The 22,582-nt window shown below is 44.9% G+C and overlaps 1 protein-coding gene across 2 annotated transcripts in view; it reads left to right on the top strand.

Moving 5' to 3' along the window:
- Positions 1–22,582, top strand: part of mdga2a (MAM domain containing glycosylphosphatidylinositol anchor 2a) — a 918,070-nt gene that overhangs the window by 779,624 nt on the left and 115,864 nt on the right. For both annotated transcript variants that reach the window (XM_078562337.1, XM_078562336.1), the window contains exon 12: positions 10,871–10,894. In XM_078562337.1, coding sequence (XP_078418463.1) covers positions 10,871–10,894 — 24 coding nt within the window. The remainder of the gene's footprint in view (positions 1–10,870; positions 10,895–22,582) is intronic.

Here is a 22,582-nt window from a genome sequence, read left to right as displayed (position 1 = left end):
AATGGGAAGTGGCAGGCGCCCATTGCTGTGGTGGTGAAGGTCACTGTGATGCTGAATTCCTATAGTTCAGGATCATTGGTACTTGCGAGATCTCACAGTCTGAGACTCATCACTGAATCAAGATGGTCACCAATGCCATGTTCAAGAGGGCCAGCCCATACACATGCTTGTACACTGATCCAGACAGTCAGGTTGAAAGTACTATAGGATTCAGGGCCACCACTGGATTCCCCACATCACTGCCTGCTTGCATGTGGCCCCTTTCCATAGACTAGACGGCAGCCTTCATCAATAGGAATGACTTCCACCCAATCAATGTACAACTGGTCTGCGACCACCACAAATTGATCCTCCAGGTATGTGCAAGATTCCCAGGAAGCTGTGACAACGCCTTCATACTCCAGCAATCATAGATGCTCGGCCTTTTCAGGCCTCCCACCACCTTCCACGATGGATACAGGGTGATAAAGATCAAACACTGAAGCCGTGTCTCTTGACGGCTATGGGAATCGAAGCACAGATGCAGAGGAGAAATACAATAGCTGCTACGGGACAACTCAAGCGACCATTGAGCAGACAAAGGGCTTCTGGAGGTGTTGTTCACGTGCCTTGATCCAGTAAGGCCTTTCAATATGTCCCAGCAAAGGTCTTGCATATGATTGTGGTGTGCTGTGCACTGCAAAACCTGGCACTGCAAAGGGGAGATGTTTTGAACAATGAGGACATCCTGGTGCATGATGTCTCCTTTCAAGATGAGGATATGGAAGAGGATGTTGACCAGACACAGTACGATGAAGACTTCGAGGGAGCACAGGCAAGGCATTTGAGGGAGGTTTGTGACCTACAAATGCGGCCAGCTTTCTAATGAACCTTCCTTACACACCCATTATTGAAATAGATCTTCCACCTTCCATAGCCTGCTGCCCTTTCTTTGAATGCCCTTGCCATCCCATAGGATGGAACACGTGAAGCCATGGCATGGGAAATGCATTGACCTCATCCAGTGTGCTCCTTCCCATCACATGCTTTGCAAAAGCCATCCATCTGTCAATGGTCCAGTCATGTATAAATAACTGAAGAAATCTCTCTGTCGTGCGGCATATCAAAAGCCATTACAATTAAACAACAAGGTGACATCTAAATACATAATTTAATCCCATGAAACCCAAATGCAGCTAGGTGGACTTTTTCACCCACTTGCAGTGTATTGTCAGCTGAGATGGAGGCAGGCTGCTGACCTGTCTGCTCCATGGCAGTCATCCTCTGGTTGCCTGAGGCCTTGAGGGCCAACATGTCCTTCTGACTAATCAGCTGGAACATGCAAGAGCTGTATGTTTTGTGCTTGTCAGATGGTCTATGATGTCCACCCTTTAGGGCACTCACTATCTGAGTCTCACCATCAGTGTGTGATGCCTGTGCTGCTTCCATGCCTCCCAGCTCCAATGCCTCTTCTTCTCTAGGTGTGAGGATCACCATGTGTGGCATGCAGCCTCCAGTTCTTGATCTTTCTCAAGCATTGTGAGCTCTCTTCTCCTGCAATCACAAATTTCCATTGTTACTCACCTATCAAAGACAAGCGCTACACCTATGTTGGTAGCAGCCTAACGTCCATCATGGCACAACATGGGAGCCTCCTTCGGATGGCCATTCAGTACTGGCAGTGCAGGAATTAACTCTATTTGACCAGGGTCCTCCACAGAGAGGCTAACATGCACCTGACAGCCAATGTTGCTGCTTGAGCATTGTCACTTACTGGCTGGGCATCCACTTCTCCAATCTCATATTCACCTTTCGTCACATTTAACTCCGTGAGCTGAATATCATGTGCTGAACTGACCTTGCTAGAACACATCAGGTCATTGAGCCTCTTAGGACTCTGCAGCCAAGTACGTGGAACAACCCTCAGCTGCTCAGCCCCTTTGATATCTCCATCTGGTTTGGCCAGTCAATTTTCTCCTGCCCTAATACAAACAAAATACTGCAGATGCTGGAAATCTGAAATGAAAACAGAAAATGCTGGAAAAGCTTAGCAGGGGTAGCAGCATCTGTGGAGAGAGAAACAGTGTTAACATTACGAGTCCATAGGACTTAAGAGTCATGCAGACTCGAAACACTAACTGTTTATCTCTCCATAGGTGCTGCCAGTCCTGCTGAGTTTTTCCAGCATTTAAGGTTTTTAGTTTCCTCCTGCTATCGTGAAGGAACAGGACTTCCCTCCGTGCTGTTGCTGTCAGGAGGAGCACCTCCAAGAAGATATCAGTGAACCTGGATGCTACCGTTGCTCCGCCTTCTGCCATGTCACTATTTCAGCAGTTGTCAGGACTCCCTTGCTGCTGCTAGCTGCCTTTTAAAGATGGAGCCAGCCTTGCCTGAGTGTTACTCCCCCCAGCCCACGCCTTCGAATTGGCTGACTTCCCCGCTTGCCTGTTCTGTGTTTCAATGATGTTAGTTGGAACATTAATATTGGTCAGGACTCATCTGCTCTTTTACAAATTGTGCCATGGGATCTTTTATGTCCACCAGAGAGAGCAGACAGGGCCTCATTTAACATACCTGTGAAAGACAGCTCCTCCGACAGTGCAACACTACCTGAGCACGGCAATGGAGTGCCAACCTAGATTCTGTGCTCAAAGCTCTAGGATGGGCCTTGCACCAGCAACTTTTTGACTCATAGGTGAAAGTTCTACTACTAAGCCATAGCTGCATCAAAGCAGCGATTACTCCCTATGTCTGAAGAATTATTTCAAACCTCTTGGCATATGTGAGCAATGTTCAGGCCTTGTCTGTGTGTTTCACCTTAAGCTCCAGGCTCCAGATTTGGAAGGCTAGTTGAATCGGTGAACTAACAGCTTCTTGCAGCCAATTAGCCAGCGATGTGTTGGCTGGCTTCTTGGATGACAGAATTTGTTTATGTATGTCAAACCAATTCATGTGAGGTTGAAGCCTTCAAACTAAGAGCCTGGCTCATGGCTTTTGAAGATCTTTCATATAATCTCCAATCCAAGGACTTGTTTATCAAATTCTCTCAAGGCTTTTTATTCATGAGGAATGTGTAATATTTCTATTCCGTGCTTCCTGATTTCAAACTGATATTTTATAGAAAGTTGCCATTTGTGAATACTAAGCACTTTTTAAAAAGAGATTCTCAAAGCGGTTTTATGCTGGGACTCAATTATTCACTGTATTTGTTAACCACTTAGATGGTGAGACAGAAAGCCATGTATGCAGATTTACTGATCACACAAAGATAGGGGGGGCATTGTAAGCAGAGTAGATGGAAGCATAAAATTATAAAGAGATGTTAGTAGGTTATGTGAATGGGCAAAACTGTACATGGCAAATGGATTTCAGTGTAGTAAATGTGAGGTATCCCACTTTGGATCTAAAAAATGATAGAACAGGGTACTTTCTAAATGGTGAAAAGTCAAAAACAATGGAGGTTGAATGAGACTTAGGGGTCCAGACACGTAGATCATTTAAATTGACATGAATAACTGCAGAAAATAACTCGCAAGGCTAATGGAAGCTGACCTTCATAGCTAAAGGACTAGAACATAATATGGCAGAAGTCATGCTTCAGCCAGACAAAGCCCTGGTTAGATCACACCTGGAGTAATAGTTGTGAACAGTTCTGGGCTCCACACTTCACGAAAGATACACTGATCGCCAAGGGACTACAGCATAGTTTAACAAACTGATATGTGAACTCCAAAGGTTAAATTAAGAGAGGTTACACAAATTAGGATTGTATTCCCTGGAATTTAGAAGGGGCGATGTTAGTTGGAGAGTCCAAAACTGGGTGGGGTTATGGGGGGTCGGTGGGGGAGCATAGTCTAAAAATTATAGCCAGGCCTTTCAGGAGTGAAAATAGGAAATAGAGAAAAGGTAATAGAAGCTTCTGAAAGCAGCAATTGATGCTAAATCAATGGTTAATTTTAAATCTGAGATTGATAAGTTTTGTTATCCTAAGATATTAAGGGACAAAGAAGGGCATGTGGAGTTAGGTCACATACCAACCAAGATCTCTTCAAATGGCAATTCAGGCTCGAGTAGCTGAATGGCCTATTTCTGTTCCTGTGGCAGTAGGAAAGAGATAAAATCATACTTTGGGTTTTGATTATGTTGATCTCCCATAATCAAGTGGTTTATTTATATAACAGGTTTCTCACTGTTTTCTTGCACTGTCTGTGGGTAAAACTTACTTATTATTTATATTGGTGGCACCGTTTTGTATAACTGAAGAGCTTGGTGTTACATTGAGTAGAAAGTAATTAAGTAATTAACATATTAACATTTGCATTTGTGACAACTGAGATGCTAGTGGCTAATTATACATAATTAAACCACAAGAAATTTTATTTAGATAACTGCATTATCTGTCTTCCGATTCATGCAGCACTCTGGGCTCTTATTTATTTTCAAAATGGAAAATGAGTTAGAATTGCCAATATTTGAGCTGATGATAGAGTATTGCCTACTCTATAAGTGTTTGATAAATCATATTCATACAATAATTGGAATTAAAAAATGTTTCTTGGAAATAACAGACTACAACACTAACTTTTTGTTACCACTGGAGAAAATCCATGTTATTAATGCTGATAATTCATCTGGATCTTTGTTGCTCATTCATTCTGAAATCTGAATCCGATGTATTTATGAATGACTGAAGCTTGCTACCTATTAGTTACCAAATTAGCCCTTGGGATGACAATGTATTAGGGATGGCAGGCTCGAACATTGGGGGGAACATTAGCATGGTAACAGTATACTTGTAAATCACAAGTTCCATTGAGCTATTTGGAAAGCCAGTAGCCAATACCCAATTGGACTAGCAAGCACTACACAGGAATTTTTCAATGAGTGAGTGTGTGTGTGTGTGTGTGTGTTCTCTGTCTATCTGCCTCTCTGCTTAAATCTTTGTTTCTCTACTTCTGCATGCTATCTCTTCCTCTCCTCTGTGCCTGTCTGGCTCTTTCTACCTCAGTCTGATTCTTTCAATGTGTCTCTTTCCATTATTTATGTTTCTTAGTCCATCTGTTTCTCTTGCTTTCTCTCTACCTCCCTTTATCACTATTTTCAGGTGCAGGCTGGGTCTACCGCAGCAGCTCAGAAGTAGACACATGCAAAAGTAAAATGCGCACAGGAGCAACGAGAAGCTGACTGCCCACTGGGAAAGGGCTTTGGGAGCAGCTGCATTCGTGCAGAAGATTTTCTGTGAAACTGTCAAGTTCCCTCACGTTATTACCATCAGGCCCAAACTCTGGCCTGAACTTTCTCTACCATCATCACTGCCAACGCAAAAGAGATTATTGTCACCACCATTTCTACTGGAAGAACTGATTTTGATTTAAGGACAGTTTTTCTTGTTTGGCTCACGATGGGCATCTCCCACATTCCGAGAACTGCTGACTTCACCAATTTATAATCTGTGCGCAAGCTGTACATGAATTGTACAGCAACAGCAACAATTTGCATTTATATGGCATTTTTAACATAACAAAATGCCCCGAGGTGCTTCATAGGAGCCTTATCAAAGAAAATTCAATGCGCATATCAAATCTGAGCAAATCATCTGTTTTCAACCAGATGATATGCTTCTGATGCTGCCTATGTTGCAATTAAAAGCCTGGTACTCGTACAATAGGAAGCAACTCCTCTTTTAAGTGTAGAACCTTTTAAGGGGTTGGGGATCCCTTCAATTTTTGGTTTTTGGCTTTGCTCTACCCTACTGCCTGTCCGGAAGATGCTCACTGTTTGCTGGGCTATTGTTTTACACATGTTGTTGCTCTCTGATAACTTGCCAAAGAGATAATTTTTCCATGTCTGAACCTTAACTGTGAATGTCAACAAGCTGCTCAGATGGGAAGCACACTGATCCTGTCCTCAAACCTTCATCCATATGTGGATTTCTATTCCAGTTACTGAATCCTGATTGTAAATGAGAACACAAGCTGATTTTCCTTTACCTACCACAGGCCACTGTTTGTTCTATCATTTCTGTTTCCTGTCAACATCTGTCAGCTATTGATTATGTTTGTTGATGTTGTTATGTTTTAATGTTGGATTATGAGTGATGAGCTAATGAATGGGCAAATGAATTAAAGGGCACTTAACAATGATTTATTGATAAATATGGATGTTCTGTATCTCAGAAAACAAACTAGACAGTCTTCTTTATCTATGACTGGTTAGTGATTTGATTATTGTGGGATGTAACCTTCTAACCTTTGACAGGTTGCCCTATGGTTCAGACATGAGAATTATGAGAAATAATGAAAGTGAACTCCAATATATAAATTAAATATTAAGCTTCATTATATCAGACATAAAATGCAGAAAATCTATTCCACCATGGCTTATGTAGCACCTGCAATAAAGGTTAAAAGCAGGGTTAGCAAAAACCACACAGCTTAAGTGAACTGTCACACGCAAACACACACACACACTCACTTGCACAGAATCGTACAGACAATCACACACTCACTTACACAATCACAGTCTCTTATATGTTTACCTGGCAATACAATGCCCTGTAGTCTACCTGGCAATACGATACCCTTCTTATTCTACTCACACACGCACACACTCACATACACATTTATATATTTCAAATAGAATGTGAGCTCTCTTTATCAATGCCATGCCCAAATATGTTTACATAAGTGGCAATCTCCTTTTGATTGTAAATATCCATCTAACAATGGGTCAGACTCCCTTGAATATTCTTCGGACGATATGTCAGGCTTCCTTAAATATTCACCCGATGATGAATCATGTTTCCCACAGGCTTCCTTCAACATTCTCCCGGTGATGGGTCAGGTCCCCTTTAAATATCTAGTTCTGGGCACATGACAGATATTGTTCTGCATATGAGTTGAGTTCCCTCTTTGGCTGTCATTCTCCTTCCGACAATCGATTCCCATGGCTGTAGCTCTCCTTCCATGATCAATCAGGTTCCTTCCTTATCTGCAGCCACCAGGGTTATCTGAACAGCTTCTTTAATATTTTGTTCCTTTCAATGGCAGACAAGATGTTATATCACCAAGGCCTCGCTGGCCTATCGATAATAACCAAAGATGGTTCCTGTTTCGATTCAAACTTAAAGTTAAAGCCGTATAACAATGACCATCTTTAGGCTTCCTGTCAGTAAATTCCATGATCTGAAGACCACAATGATAGTTAATTAGAAGCTTGGGAAACAGTACTTCATCTTCTGATTAGCCACTCTACAGCCAGGATGACCAAGCGTCTCAGATTTCCGAGACCTTCCCGCATTAGAGATGCTTGTCTTGTGTTCTGGGTTGTCTGCATCTGCGACGCTGTTTGTCCCACATCCTCGATCATCAAATTTAGCGGCGCATGTGCAGAATGTACCTGCACATGCACACCCCACTCTCCTCCTGGTGGCTTGCTTCCATGCTACTCACAGACTCGGCAACACCCCCCACCCCCATCCATCCATCCCCGCACCCCCTTCCACAGGTTCTCCAGCACCATTCCCCCTCATCCTGTCAGGTTTGCCAACACTCGCCTCCCTCTCGCTGTAACAGATTGGCCAGCCCCCTAGCTTGGATGTTAAAATGTCCCTTAGTTTATTTCCTGAGAGTTAGTCACCCTTTCTACAGCCTTCTGGACTCAATATTGGATTCGACAATTTCAGACCATGAATTCTGTCTCCATTTTGATTTGCTCTTTTTTGCCAAGTGCCAGTCTGTATTTTGTTTTTATGATTTTGCTTTCAGATGGAGCTGTTGATTATTCTGCCATTATCACTCACTCCACGCCAATGTTTTGTTTCTTTACTATAACTATTACCACTCCCTTTGCCTTTTGTTCCATTGTGTCTTTGTTATTTAATCTCTCCCACTGTCACCCTATCCCAGACATTCATTTTTGCTCTTCTCCCCACTCCCCCCTTCTCAACAGCTTAAAACCCATTATATTTCTATCTCCCTTCAGTTTTGACAAGTCATATTCGACTTACATTGTTAACTCTGTTTCTTTCTCCACAGATTCCGCCAGACCTGCTGAGTATTCCAACTTCCTGTTTTTATTAACAATTGTTTGCTGGGTAGATCAAATTGCAAGTGTTTAGCTGACAAACTTCCTGATAAGGGTTGTTTTTTGTTCTTTTGACTACACAATGTCGATTTGTTGCTTCTTGACAGCGTTATCTGGTTTTACTGTTTAGCAACAGCCTAATAGATTTTGACATTTAAAGAAAAGAGATGGGATTTTCCCCCATCAGTCCGTTCCGGTTGAAAGTCCAGCATTAAAATTTTGTCAGAGGTTTTCTTTTCCTACATTATTCATTTCAATTACTCGCAGCGCAAGGGGAATGAGAGAAGGATTACGTTTTGATATAAAACCAGTAAAACCTCACTATGTCAATTTTTCCTGTTAAAATTATGAATGCTGATGAGTGACTGATCCATTAGTTGACCAGTTCATTATTTTTGGCTTTTGCATTCTGAGAGATTTCTGACATATACTGTAAGCTTTTATAGAACAATCAGCCTACAACATAGGAAGAGGCCTTTCAGTCCATTTTACCCATGCTGGCCCTTTGCTACAGCAATAAAAACACAACCCAATTTCCCTGTTCCCTTCCTGTAGCTCTGTATCATCCTTTGCTTCAAATGCTTATTGATTTCTCTCTGTAAGATGCAAACACCTTTGGATTAAACATTCCATACAGCAAAGCATTCCATGAGTTAACAACAACAACAAGTTACATTTATATAGTGCCTTTAACATAATGAAATGTCCCAAGGCTTTCACAGGAGCATTATAAAGCAAACTAGACACTGAGCCACTTCAGGCAATATTACAGCAGATGGTCAAAAGCTTGATCAGAGAGACAGGTTTTCAGGAAAGTCCTAAAGGAGGAGCGGTAGAGAGTCAGAGAGAGGTGTAGGGAAGGAATTTCAGAGCTTAGGGCTTAGGGCTTAGGCAACTGAATGGACACCAGTGGTGGAGTGATTAAAATTGGGAATGCTGAAGAGGCCATAATTAGATGGACGCAGACACCTCAGAGGATTGTAGGGCTGAAGGAGATTACAGAGGTGGGGAGGGTGTGAGGCCATGAAGGGATTTGAAAATGAGGATGAGAATTTTAATTCAAGGTGTTGTCTGACCAGGAGCCAATGTTGGTCAGTGAGCACAGGGGTGATAGAAGAATGAGACCTGGTATGAGTTAGGACATGGAAAGGAGCATTTTGGATGACCTCAAGTTACAAAGGGTAGAATGTGGGGGATCAGCCAGGAGTGTTTGGAATAGTCGAGTCTAGAGGTAAGAAGGGTATGGATGAGGCTTTCAGCAGCAGGTGAGCTGAGGCAGGGTAGAGTCGAGCAAAGTTAGTGAGTTATTGATGATGTTGATATGTAATCAGAAGCTTATGTTGGAGTCAAATATGACACCAAAATTTAACAACCCTTTAAGAAGCCAAATTTCTCCTGGCCTGTCTCCGTAATCTCTTCGTAAAAAATTAAATTGTTGCATCCTCCAGACGCAAAATAAATAGTAATTCCTTACTTAGCCTATCAAAGCCCTTCACAATTTTAACACAAAAACTCAATTAAACCTCCACTTAGCCTCTTTTATTCCAATGGAAATAGTCCCAGTATCTCATATTCCTTCTCCTAATTATTGTTCCTATCCCTGACAACATCTTGGTCATGCTGTGTTTATACACTATTTGGCCGTAAGGGCCTTTATTACATGGGGCAACCAAAATTATACACGGTTCTCCCAATGTGATTTACTTCTTTCTGCTTGTTATACTTTGCCCTATGTATAAAATTCATCACACTATTGGCCTTCTTTTGGTTTTATCAACCTGAATTTGCATTTTCAGGAATTTCTATCTTGCAGTTCTAGGTTCCTCTGTTTAGCCACACCCTTTCAAGGGAAGGCACACTGGCATTCCTCGTTTTTGTCACAAAACATATTAACTTCATTGGCCTTTCTTCTTTGTGTTTGTCTATGTTGTCAAGTCCAAATCTAAAAAAAACCAAGAACCAAAGTGGAAATAGGCACTGTCTGCTTGCAGTACATCACTCCCAACCTCTCTCTGCAATCTGAGCAATACCTGTTTACCCTAACCTTTTGATTCCTCTCTATCAACTAGCTTTCTAAATAAATACCCAAAATAAATTAATCCCTTCCCTCCTTCCCTACCCACCTCTCTACGTTCTCATTAGCAAACTACGAGTTATTTTCCACTACACAGGGAAGCTAGTTAAGTTTAACAGTCACTGTAATAAGTGTGTACATGGCTATCTATTTGTTCATTATTGTTTAACAAGCGTATCTGATTGTTAAAGATAGAGGGGGACAAATTATTTCACGTAGCATCTCGCTTCTAATGGTGCTATGCAGATTTACATTGATTTCCTCAGGAGCAGGTAGTGCGTCCACTGCCACCTGCATGTATGGCTTTCTTATATATTTGAAAAAATGGAAGCCAAAAAATATTCTAATGTAAAAAATAATAAGGGAACCATATAAGTACTTCAAGAATTAGCATGACTTTTATGTTATGTAATGAATTATGTGCTGTAGCTAACTGTAGTCGCTTATTTTGTAGATTAATCGCTAAGTATTGGTTCTCCATTTCAAAAAAAAACGTTTGAACTAAAATGTTGGCTTGATGCGACTATTAAACTTCAGCATGATCTCGGTGGGGGGGGCGGCGAGAAGTGTAATTTAATTAATGTGCTAAAATATATTTGACTTGCTTTGGTTTTAAGTGATAGAAAATAAGACTACAGGGCAATGATAAAGCAGAATGAACAGAAATAATATGGAGTAGTGGAAATAGTGTAATAATGACAGAGGAACTCATGCTTTTTATTTTGATTACAGCTCCCATGACGAATCCACATTTGGGTAAGCACTTCATTTTTTCTTCTATGGAGAAGCCACTGTTGGTTGGTTAGTTTTATGTCTGAAGGATCGGAGCCACAGTTACAGTGCTTCTTACAGTTTGACTTGCAGACTGCTGCCATGTGTTTACAAAGTACAAGTTTTAAAATAAAAATGTCTTCACCTTCAGGTGCACCAACTCCAGCACCCTGCAAAATATTCAACATCAGGGCTCATTAAAAAAAATGCTTTTTCAGCTCTTGGCAAAAAAAAAGCCTTGAAGATGTGTTCTTCCCGAACTTTCGGTTTCTGATTAGACTTTGGTTTCAAGCCTTTTCATGTCTCTGAGCTCAATGACCTAAAGCAGTTGTTTTGTTCGGTTGGGCTAAAAGTTATCATCACCAGGACTGAATACCATAAACAACAGATGAATTTAAGTTTGGATAACCAATCAGAAGTTAGATAAAGAATTGGCTGCATTCTGGTAGTCAGAGGATTGTTATTAATGGCTGTGCTCTGGCATGGAACTGGCAGAGTCTTGCAGGAATTAATGTTATGATCATTTCTCGATATTATCTACATTGATGATCTGGCTGAAGGAACTGGGGGAACTGTCCACATGTTATGAATAACACAAAGCTTTGTACTAGTGTTAGAACCTTGGATGGGAAAAATACAATAACAGTCAGATCTTGGTACGATGGGGGAAATGGGCCTCATCCAGCAGATGGTATTTAATGTAGATAACTGTAGTGTATTCCATGCTAATGCCAAGCATACGTGTACATGGGTTCCAGCCACTCAGTGTACTAAGGTGGAGGGACCTTTCCCCACTCGGCCATTGCAGCAGCTGCCCCAACATTAGTGCATTCCTCAGAATGAACTTCTGGACCTTGGAATGTGCCAGACTGCAGTACTCAGTCGTGGACAGGAAGATCAGCAAGTTTAAGGCAGATCAAAAAGTGTATTTCACTGAGTTGATGCTTAACTTGTGTACATCCCTGGGAACAGCCCATAAAGCACAGAGCTTTACAGAGCATTACTGAGCAGCTCAGCATGTACCTCGACAAAAGGCACTGGACCTCCTTCCAGACCTGTTTTGTAAAGACACAATCCAGAAGCAGGCAGGTGATGGGCTCTTTCACACTGCAGCTGCTTCGAAGGTAGCGTGTGGTGGCACTGATATTCCAGGTATGCAAGGAGGATCTGACAGGGAGGGCGCCTCTCACCACCAGCCAAGTTATGTTTTGGTACTTATTGGCAATGAGGTGCTCTGCCAAATGACTTTGACAGTTTGCTCAGGGCACCATTTAACAGGATCCACCATCTCCTTTTCCCACAGGGCCCTGATGACATTACACACAGATCACTGCCTGATAGACTTGCAGTTGAAGGGTTTTTCTGCATGTACTTTTACATGAGGGGCAGGTGGTACAGCGCAGTACAACTGAACGGACCGTTCAGCAGTAACACGGCCAGCCTTCACAACACCGGGGATAGATAGAACCGCAGCACACAGTGACACTTGGTCTTTGTGTACCGAGGGTCTGTGCACAGCTTGATGCAGCCGCAAACAAAGGTGTTCATCAGGATGAGGGCAACATTAGGCACGTTTATCCCCCATGTTCCCTTTGATCTAGAGATTTTTACATGGTATCCTTGCGGACACAGTCCACTTTCAATCTGCAGATAAAATGGAAGGTGGCTTAGGTGACCACCACGGCACAGAGTGTGGTGTGGGCTAGGCCTGTGCCACATACAGCAACACCAACATCTCATGATCAGGTTCTTACCCGCAAAGGAGAGGGAACATCATTCCCACATGCCCAGTTTCTGTTTGACCTTGTCTATTCACTCCTCCCAGCTCTTTGCACATGCCCTAACCTCTCCAGACCATATAGAATCACAGAATGGTTGCAGCAAAGAAGGCAGCCATTCGACCCATCATGTCTGTGCCAGCTCTCTGCAAATTAATTCACCTCCTGTCATCCCCCTATCTTTTACCCTGAGCCCTGCAAATGTTTCTGCTTCAGGTGATGATCCAAGGCTCTTTTGAAAGCCATCATTGAATCTGCCTCCGCCACGCTCTCAGACAGTGCCACTCGTTGCATAAAGAAGGTTTTCCTCATGCCATCAATGCATCTTTTGCCAATCACCTTAAATCGATGTCCTCTACTTTTCAATCAATCCACCAATGGGAACAGTTTCCCCCTATCTATTCTGTTCAGACCCTTCATGATGTTGAAAACCTCTATCAAATCTCTTCTTTTAAAGAGAACAGTACCGGCTTCTCTAATCTTTCTACATAACTGAAGCCTGCCTTCCCCGGAATCATTCTCATGAACCTTTTCTGTACTCTCTAATGCCTTCACACCCTTGTTGGTGTCTAGAACTGTACACAGTACTCCAATTGTGGCCAAGCCAGCATTTTATATAAGTTTATCATAACTTCCTTGCTTTTGTCCTCTAAGCCCCTGCAGATAAAGACCAGGATCTCATGTGCTTTATCAACCGTGCTTTCAATTTGCCCTGCAACCTTCAATGATTTGTGCACATATACCCCCAAGTCCCTCTGCTCCTGCACTGCCTTTAGAATTGTGCCCTTTATTTTATATTGCCTCTCCTCATTCTCCCTATCAAAATGAATAATTTCACACTTCTTTACATTAAATCTCATCTGCCACCAATCTGTCTTTTCCACCAACCTGTTCTAAGTCCTTTTGAAAGTTGACACTTTCATCCTCACAGTTTGCAATACTTCCAAGCTTTATATCATCTGAAATTTTGAAATTGTGCTCTGTACACCAAAGTCTAAGGCTGGGATTTTCCATTCTCGGCCCAAGTCCGGTGCTGGGTGCAGGAACCTGGAGTGTTTCCCATTGCGGAGCCGTACTTAAAAGGCGCCCGGACATCAACGTCTTTGTCGCTTACCCACCGTGGAAGGAGGAGATGGGCCGACGATCCCAGAGAGCTCCAGCTCCCAGATTCAGCGATGCTTCCCTCGATGTGCTGCTCAATGCAGTGGAGGCCAGGAGGGGCATTAGGTGTTGAGGGCACCAGCAAGTACCGCTAATGGCATGCCTCTGTGAACCTTACCCTTATATCTGCATGGGCTCACCGCTCTGGACGGTGCTGCCCCAGAACCCTGTGGACAACCTGCAGCGCATCAATCACATGGCACACAATCCAGGGGGTTATTTGTAAGAGTGGAAGAATGAGAAAGATACTGAAACCCAATTGCTCTCAACCACATCTTCTCTCTTTGTGCAGGAAACATTACGGCACAACAGGAGAGAGAGAGAGAGAGAGAGAAGACGGGAGGGGGCCCACCTGAACTGAGGAATTTACAGAGTTCGAGGAGCGGGTAGCCCAGCTGGCAGGGGAGGAACCGGACCAAGCCTATGCAGATAGAGATGTCGGCGGGCAGCCTCCATCCCGTAAGGATCCATACATAATGTAGTCACATAGAAACCTAAGTATCATGCGTTCCTCCATTTTGGAGACAGCTCATTGTGATTGTCACTCTCTCCTCTCTCACTTACAGGCGCCAGCAGGAAGAAGGGAAAGCCAGAAGAAGAAGCCCTATCCGGTTGGTCCTCCCGCCCACAGAGGACCAAGGACATTGGGGAGGAGGAAGAAAGTACACATATAGAGCCGTCACAGCAATCACTGCACCCTCCAGCAGCCCAGAGACACACACCTCAATGGGTATTAGATCTAGTTCAGACAGGGTCTCACATTACGGTGGTCATCACTCGGACACATGTCTACAGCAGGAGAAGGCAGGGTCAGCCAAGCTCTCTGGCACTCGGAGGACTGCTGTGGAAGAAGCATCTGCGGTGTCCGAATTGGATGATGAGCCTGTGGGATGGGCCCTGCCCGAGATGCTGGAGATGCAGTGAGAGGCGGGGGAACATCAGGCAGAGGTGTCAGAGGCCGTAAACAGCGTGGCATGTGAGGCGGAGGAGTCCGTCCTCCTGCTGTCTGATGAAGCAGTTCCGACCTGTGCTGCGTGGAGGTCTCTATGGGGAGAATGACGGATTTCATGGATCGCCCCGTCCTGCAGAATGCCAAATTTCTGTCGGAGATGCACGCAGACCTGCACTCCATCGCTGTAGCCATGAGCGAGATCTTGCTGCGGCTACGTGAGGGGGTGGGGCTCCTTGACCTCCCTCCAGGTGCCCCTTCTCCTCAAGGGAGGAGCAGCTGTTGGACAGCTGACCTCCACTCAGGGCTCCCCGAGGGTGCCCGGCCCTTCTGAATCCCCTTGCCTGTGACTCTCTTCAACTTTGTCCTCTGTGACCGCAGAGGGAACAGCTGCCCCACAGCAGGACAGCTAAAGTAAGCCAGGGGCCTCCAGGCTTCGAGCCTCCACAGGATGCCCATCAATGTCATCCTAGACAACAGGGCAAACTGCCTCCACCCCTGCTGTGGATGTCAGGGGAGCACCTAGAAGAATTGGTATGGTGTGAAAGATTAGGAAGTTATGATTTCACATATGGTTGCACAGGTGCATTATAATTGTTAATGTTCTTACACTTATGTAAATAGACTACACTTGTACTCTAATAAGGTCCGATGGGGTTTAATTGTGATTCCTAGTCATTAAGCCTGTGCATCCCCCAGTCATCCCACCCCCCAACAACTCCACATCTTCAGGGGACACCTCAGACTGGGTCCAAGTTCCCCAAAACCTTGCATGTTGCAGGGAGGCAAGAATCTCTGCCAGGGCCCTTGTGAGTCATGTGCAAGAAGCCTGATGCGCACACTCAGTCTTTGCCCTTCATGCTCGCATCTGTTGAAACGCCTTACCCTTGTCAGTACTACGGGCTGGGGTCCCCGTTCAGTTGTCCAGCTGAGCTGACCCTGCCACTCCGCCCACTCCTGATGAGCCAATTCCCAAGCAGCATCTCGAGATCTCCACCTCGAGGCTCGAGAAAGTTGCCAGCGGCCTTGGTGCGTGTGACTTTTCAGGTCAAGTCCAACACATTTCACCTCCCTGCCCATGACCCACACCCTCCCCTCCAAAACCTTTGACCCTCCTGCTGTGACCTTAGACCCACCCACAATTACCCTACAACCCTCCCCCATCGCCTTCCGTCCGGTGCAGGTAAATGTCCACGTACCCTACCTTCCCGAGGAGCGCACACTCATGACAATAGACATGCCCCCCTGGCCCCCCTCATCCTTTCTACCCCCAGAATCCAGTTTTATTTCTGTGTTCCCTCCAACAACCCTCGGCATCCCTTCACCCATCATTGCAGGGCCCTCACCCTCCCACCTTACTGCCTCCCAGTGCCCCCTTTAACCCTCACCATCCCTTCCCATCAGCAATTCCCTTAGTATGCCTCCCGCGACTCAGCAGCTGACACCACAGACCCTCCCTCCCAACCCCTTTCCCCTCTTCCCCCCCGTGCCCATTCGCACCTCCACTCCCCCCATGCCCATTCGCACCTCCATGCCCCCCATGCCCATTCGCACCTCCATGCCCCCCATGCCCATTCACACCTCCATGCCCCCCCCATGCCCATTCACACCTCCACTCCCCCCATGGCCATTCGCACCTCCATGCCCCCTATGCCCATTCGCACCTCCACTCCCCCCCATGCCCATTCACACCTCCACGCCCCCCATGCGTATTCACACCTCCATGCCCCCATGCCCATTCGCACCTCCATGCCCCCATGCCCATTCGCACCTCCACTCCCCCCATGCCCATTCACACCTCCACTCCCCCCCATGCCCATTCACACCTCCACTCGCCCCCATGCCCATTCACACCTCCACGCTCCCCCATGCCCATTCACACCTCCACGCTCCCCCATGCGCATTCACACCTCCACACTCCCCCATGCACATTTGCATCTGCAAACCTCCCTATGCCCGTTTGCCCCTGCACACCCCAGCACCCCACCCGCCCCCCCGACTTGCACGCCAACATGGCCCTTCCCACCCTCCTGCTCCATAAACCGCCTCAGCCATTCCACGACCCCTGCAACATCTCCCTCTTTCCCCTGCCACCTCCAACCTCCCCCACCCACCTCTAGGCCTCCACACTCTCCCCGCCTCTTCATTCCTCCACCCCCCCACCCCAACCTCCCCACCCACACCGCCCCCGCACTCCCCCCAACACCCCCCACCACCTACCTTCCCCAGCGCTCAATGTCATCCAATAATATCTCACGCAGCCGTCCGGCTACAGCAAGAAAATGCACCTCCTAGAAGCTCTTGAAGCATGAAGACCCACATCCTGGAAGCTCCTGCAGTGCAGCAATCCACGTAGTTGATGCTCCACCCACCCACTGCTGCACGTGGTGTTCCAGGGTCCACGGTCACTGGCGGCCTGCATCTTCCACTCTCTGCAAGCTGCTCCAGGCCTTCTTCCAGGTGAGTGTCGACATGTCCACACAACATTGGTCCGGACATGTTCCAGACCGGCATGACATCCCACTGGCAGCACGGATAATTGGACAGGGTCAGGGGTGAAGATTCCAGTCGGGGTTTCATCTGCACACCATTAATTGGATGCAAACGGTTTCATGCCGGCCTCTGGTGGGAGTGGCGACCCTGACATGACAGGTGGGAGCGCACGTTCCCTCCATCATTTCACAACGGCGATAAACCGATTTTCAGCTCCTGCTTCGTTGTTGCCTCCCCACCCGCCATTAAACCCACCACTATTGGGACTGGAAAATCATGGCCTGTCATTAATATATTATCAAGAAGAGCAGGGTCCTAACACTGACCCCTGGAGAACCCCATTCCTCCAGTCCAAAAAACAACCTTCCACCACTACACTCATCACATATCCCCAGCACATTCAGGTAGTCTGACCTGACAGTGAAGGGGACAAAGGATTGGTCAGCCCAGTTCCCAAAGAACATGGCCTCACTCTTGACAGGATGCACTTTGGTTCCCAAGGCCAATTGGTTGCTGACGCTCATCAGTCTATGAGTCGCTAGTGGATCTGAGCAGAAACAAGAGAGGCTTTAATCTGAGTCCTCCACTGCCTAGGGTTGTCACCCCTCTTATGACAACATCCTTCCTCATTGTCTCAGCAATCTCGATACAGCACATGAGCAAAACAGGGGGATGACACTCTTACCTGACTCCAGATTTGATCGGAAAGCTTTCCGATTCCCGCCCATTGATTGAGTCTGCACTATTTGTATAGAGCAGCTGGATCCAATTATGGATTCCCTCCCCAAAGCCTCATTTTGGAGAGCACATTTATTATGTAAGTGTGTGATATTCTGTCAAAGACCTCCTCCTTGTCCAGGCTGATGAGGCAGGTGTCCACACTCCCATCCCATATGTAAGCAATTGTATCCCTGAGCAGCACGAGACTATCAGAGATCTTCCTGCTGGGTACAGTGCTGGTCTGATCAGGGCATATAACCAACTTCAGAGCAAAGCTGAGCTGATTAGCAAAGGCCTTGGACAGAGTTTTATAGTCCAGATTATAAGTGAAATGGGCTGCCAATTTCTGATTTCCTCCCTCGCCCCAACTGATTGGAGATGAGGATCCTGATGCCTTTCCTCATGGATTCTGACATGCTCCAGCCAGAAGGATATTTTTCTTCAGAAAGAAGAGTCATATGGACTCGAAATGTTAACTCTGTTTCTCTCTCCACAGATGCTGTCAGACCTGCTGAGCTTTTCCAGCATTTTCTGTTTTTGTTTCAGATTTCCAGCATCTGCAGTATTTTGCTTTTATCATTTAAAAGGTACTTGGATCTGCATCTGAAGTGCTGTAACCTGTAAGGCTATGGATCAGATGCTGGAAAGTGGGATTTAAATGAGCGGCTAGTTCATTTTTCATCCTTTTCTGGCTGGCACAGACATGATGGGCTGAATGGCCTCTTTCTGCACCATAACTTATCTACGGTTCTGTGGTTCCTTGGTTCTATCTCCATGATAGATGACAAGGCTGGGAGGCTGTGCTGTCTGTGGGTTTCACTTGGTACAGCCCCACACATAAGAGTATTCTGATACTTAGTATGTCTAGTGCAAACTTTCTGCAAATGTCCAAATGTGCCAGGAGCAAGCACTGATATCATGCTTGCAGAAGCTAGGTGAGGTGTTCAGTGCTGTTATCCATGGTCAGCATGGTATCCTGGAACTCAGTTTGATTGCCTTCAGGGATTGGAGCAGAATTTCCCAGAATTATGTTTTCACCACCCCAAGTTTTTTTTAAGCAAGGGATTACATGGCTGGTGGTGGGTAGGAACACTGGGAGTTATAGGGGTGAAATTGGTCTATGGCAATGGTGCGGAACAGGCTTCTCATGAATCTGCAGCACTTTCTTCACTCCCTGAACAATAGAGATTTTAAATGTTTTTTTTCAGAAATGATTATCAAGCACTTGCTACCACCTCCCAAAGGCTGACTTTTGCTTATGTTACATAGACAATGTCCATAGCGCATAAATGATTAAGGCTATATCAAAGCTGAAAAAATAAAACATAGGGGAAATTTTACGGAGCCCGCAAGAGCAGGAAACGTGGCATGGGTTGGGGGGGGGGGGGGGGTGGGGGGGTGACTTAATTCGATGGGATACGAAATCTCGATTTCCCAACGGCTGGCTGAGATGCAGAGATAAAGGCATTGGCGTGTCCAGCTTCACACCGTCCTCTGGCAGGTTTGTACTTGTGATACATTTGCATAACATGAATACTCATGAGTGTAAAGCATTTCTAATTACGTCCTACCCTCAAGATAAAGTTAACAGTGCTTGAGAATCGCATAGCACCTGGTTCATGTTTGTTTAAAGGTGGGGTGCGCAAGTCAGCTTTGTGTTGTTGTGTTTAAAGTCAGCAGTTTTCCTTGTTTAATTCCACGACACACCGGAGGGGAGCAGGAGACTGGCTGTTGCATGGAGGCTCAGGGCCAGCAATGGTGAGTGAGTGGCGAGGAGGGGTGTGCCGTGGGGTTGAGGGCATTGAGGAGTGGAATTGGAAGGGTCTGACGTCCTGGCTGTGGTTGGGGGGAGGGGTGGCGTGGGAGGGGTGATGGGACAGTCAGTCAAGGTAAGAAAATGAGGGGTCTAAAGGCAGGGGTCAGTATTGTCCAAATGCGTGTCCATCTCAGGGCATTGGCTGGCACAGTCCTTACAGGCTTTGAGTTCACCTACAACATTTCAACTATTCCCGCTGAGAGTGAGCTCAGGAAATGTCCTTTACAATGTGTAGAAGGGAGAGTCAGCTGAGCTTGCAAGTTCAGCCGTGTCGCACAGAGTGCCGAGTACAACACTGGACACTAACATGAACATTCAATAAAGAGTGAATGCAAAATTACATCATTGTTTCTTCCACAATAAAGGAAATGTCTCTAACTCCCCTGTAACCATCAATGCATGCCAACCATGAGGCGTGCCTGTACATTTACCTCTGTCTAAGCTAGTCCCAACAAATAACAATGATGCACTCATGAATAAAGCAAAACCAATGCAATGTGAAATATTTACAAGTGAAATTTAATTTTGAGAAACAACCACACCATCTTTGTGCTCTCAAGCCTTATGTTAATGGAAATGGAGTTGGGGCGGGAAAGTTTTGGTTGTGGTGCAGAGCCTCCCTGTTTGACCAGGAGGCTGTTTATAGCCCAGCTGACCCTGCTGTATTGTCAGCTGATGGCAGGTTTCACCAGTAAAAAGCATCCCCCACCGCTGAACCACGCACGTTTCCCCTGCACGCGGCTGGCACTGTAAATTTTAATTCTAATCACGCTGAAAACGGCAAATAGCAAAAGAGCATAAGCGGCGCACATTTCCAGTTCCGCTGTCAGGAACGGCACTGTGTTGGCAAAATCCTGGTCATAGTTCCATGCTACTGATACAGGCATGACTGTAGAACAGTGAGTTTCTTTCAATGTATCCATCTATCCAGGGGAAGACCTTTACTCAGGAATTTGGAAATTATTAAACAGGAAAGAATAGTGCAGTCTTTATTTTATCGTAAAGCTACAACTTTGATGAGATGGCAGGCTGCTCTCCCTTCTGGCTATAAGGCCTAACTGTAAGGCCTAACCGATAGGCAATTAGCAGGGGTGAGGAGAGATGAAATTGTAGGAAAAAGTCTCAACTTTTCTAGTTGATCACTAAGTCTGACGTTCTAACCTTCCCTTTTCACGCCCTGTATTGCTTATCATCCACTGATATAAAATCTAAATTTAAGTTATTTTATAGGTATTTTGTAGCAACATTGCCTCAGAAACAGGGAAGGGCTGGGTAAATGGTAGCTCAGTATATTTTGTTGCCTCAAGGACCTGACTTCAAACCATAATCTAATTTGATGACTGGTTGTTTATTCTGTCTCTTGGCTGGAAGGTGTCTAAATGAATTGGGTTCGAAAAATCCCCAGCCTGTTCCAGGTGGACATGGATCTGCAGCACAGAGCTCACCGTAAGAAACACAAGTAATAGGAGTCAAAAAGACTGTTGGAGTCCATTTGACAAGTCCGAAGTTCAAAATATCATTCTACCTGTGTAGGCATATCGCAATATAAATCTGAGATAGTGACATTCGGATGCAAAAGCTCCACGCAATAGTCTCCATGATTTATATTGTAACTTGCTACCGATCTTCCATGATGCTCATTTGAAATGGAGATCCATTTTACTTGAATGTGTAAGAATGTACCGGTGTCATGTTGCATTCACAATGCAATGGCCTCTATTTATCAACTAATATGGGCATGCTCAATAGTACCGGGGCCTGGGAACTGACATGGAGCTGATTATGTGTGTCTATTTGGTCGTGATGTATGGGGCAGTGAAATAAGTAGATATATGGAGCTGACTTAGTGAGCAAGCATAAGAAGTGCTTAACCCTAAAAGCACAAAAATCTGGGAGCTGTCAGAACTTCAGACATTGCTGTCACTATGTTTGTGAGTTTTGCTAGCCAAAGAGGCTCACATCTGGTAATGAAAGATCCCTTCAAAGACAAAAGAACCTCATGTATAAATTGGCAAAATCTAAAGAAATCCACTTTCTCTGACGTTTCCTATTGCATTTGTTGCTAATTCAAACAGATTTTTGTTATTGCAGTCGAGACGGTTCATGTTTGTGAGGAAGTGAATTTAATGGTCGATGAAGCATTTTAATTGAGGCAAAACTGAAATGGGAATTGTGAAATTGAGAACAATGGGAAATATTGAAAATGAGCAAATATAATTTATGCAGGTATAATTAACAGATGTAGGAGAAATCACAGTTTTAACACTGACAACATGTATTCAGCTGCTAATTTTAATGTAACAAATTTGTGCTAATCTGAAAAATTCAGTTGTTTTTTACTCCTTGTCAAAAGCAGAACAAGACCCAGAAAGCAGAAGCACAGTAAATTCATTCAGCAAGTGAAATCTGTTTAATGCCCTATGTACTCAGGAAGCCTGTATATTGTTTAAGCATATGGATGAATTTAATAATCACTATGGACATTAACTGCTGTAATAAATGTGTACTGGTAATTCTAAATGTGCAATGTTCCTGTCTGCAATAATTCATTATTAGTAATAGAGAAAGACTCAGGTTGGTCTGATATTAACCAGCTTAATTACAGAAGCTAAAGCTTAATTACAACTAAGGGCTTCTACACAACACCTCAGCAATGAAACACAGGCTTGTGCTGGGGCTAAGCATCCTTAGCATCCCTTCAAGGAGGTTACTTGTAGTGGATGCTTGAATACTCCTTAGGTGCAATAATGAAAATC

The sequence above is a fragment of the Cetorhinus maximus genome, chromosome 18 (genome assembly GCF_964194155.1).
Source record: "Cetorhinus maximus chromosome 18, sCetMax3.hap1.1, whole genome shotgun sequence".
Taxonomy (NCBI): domain Eukaryota; kingdom Metazoa; phylum Chordata; class Chondrichthyes; order Lamniformes; family Cetorhinidae; genus Cetorhinus; species Cetorhinus maximus.
The sequence above is the reverse complement of the archived record's forward strand: the minus strand, read 5'-3'. Positions and strand labels throughout refer to the sequence as shown.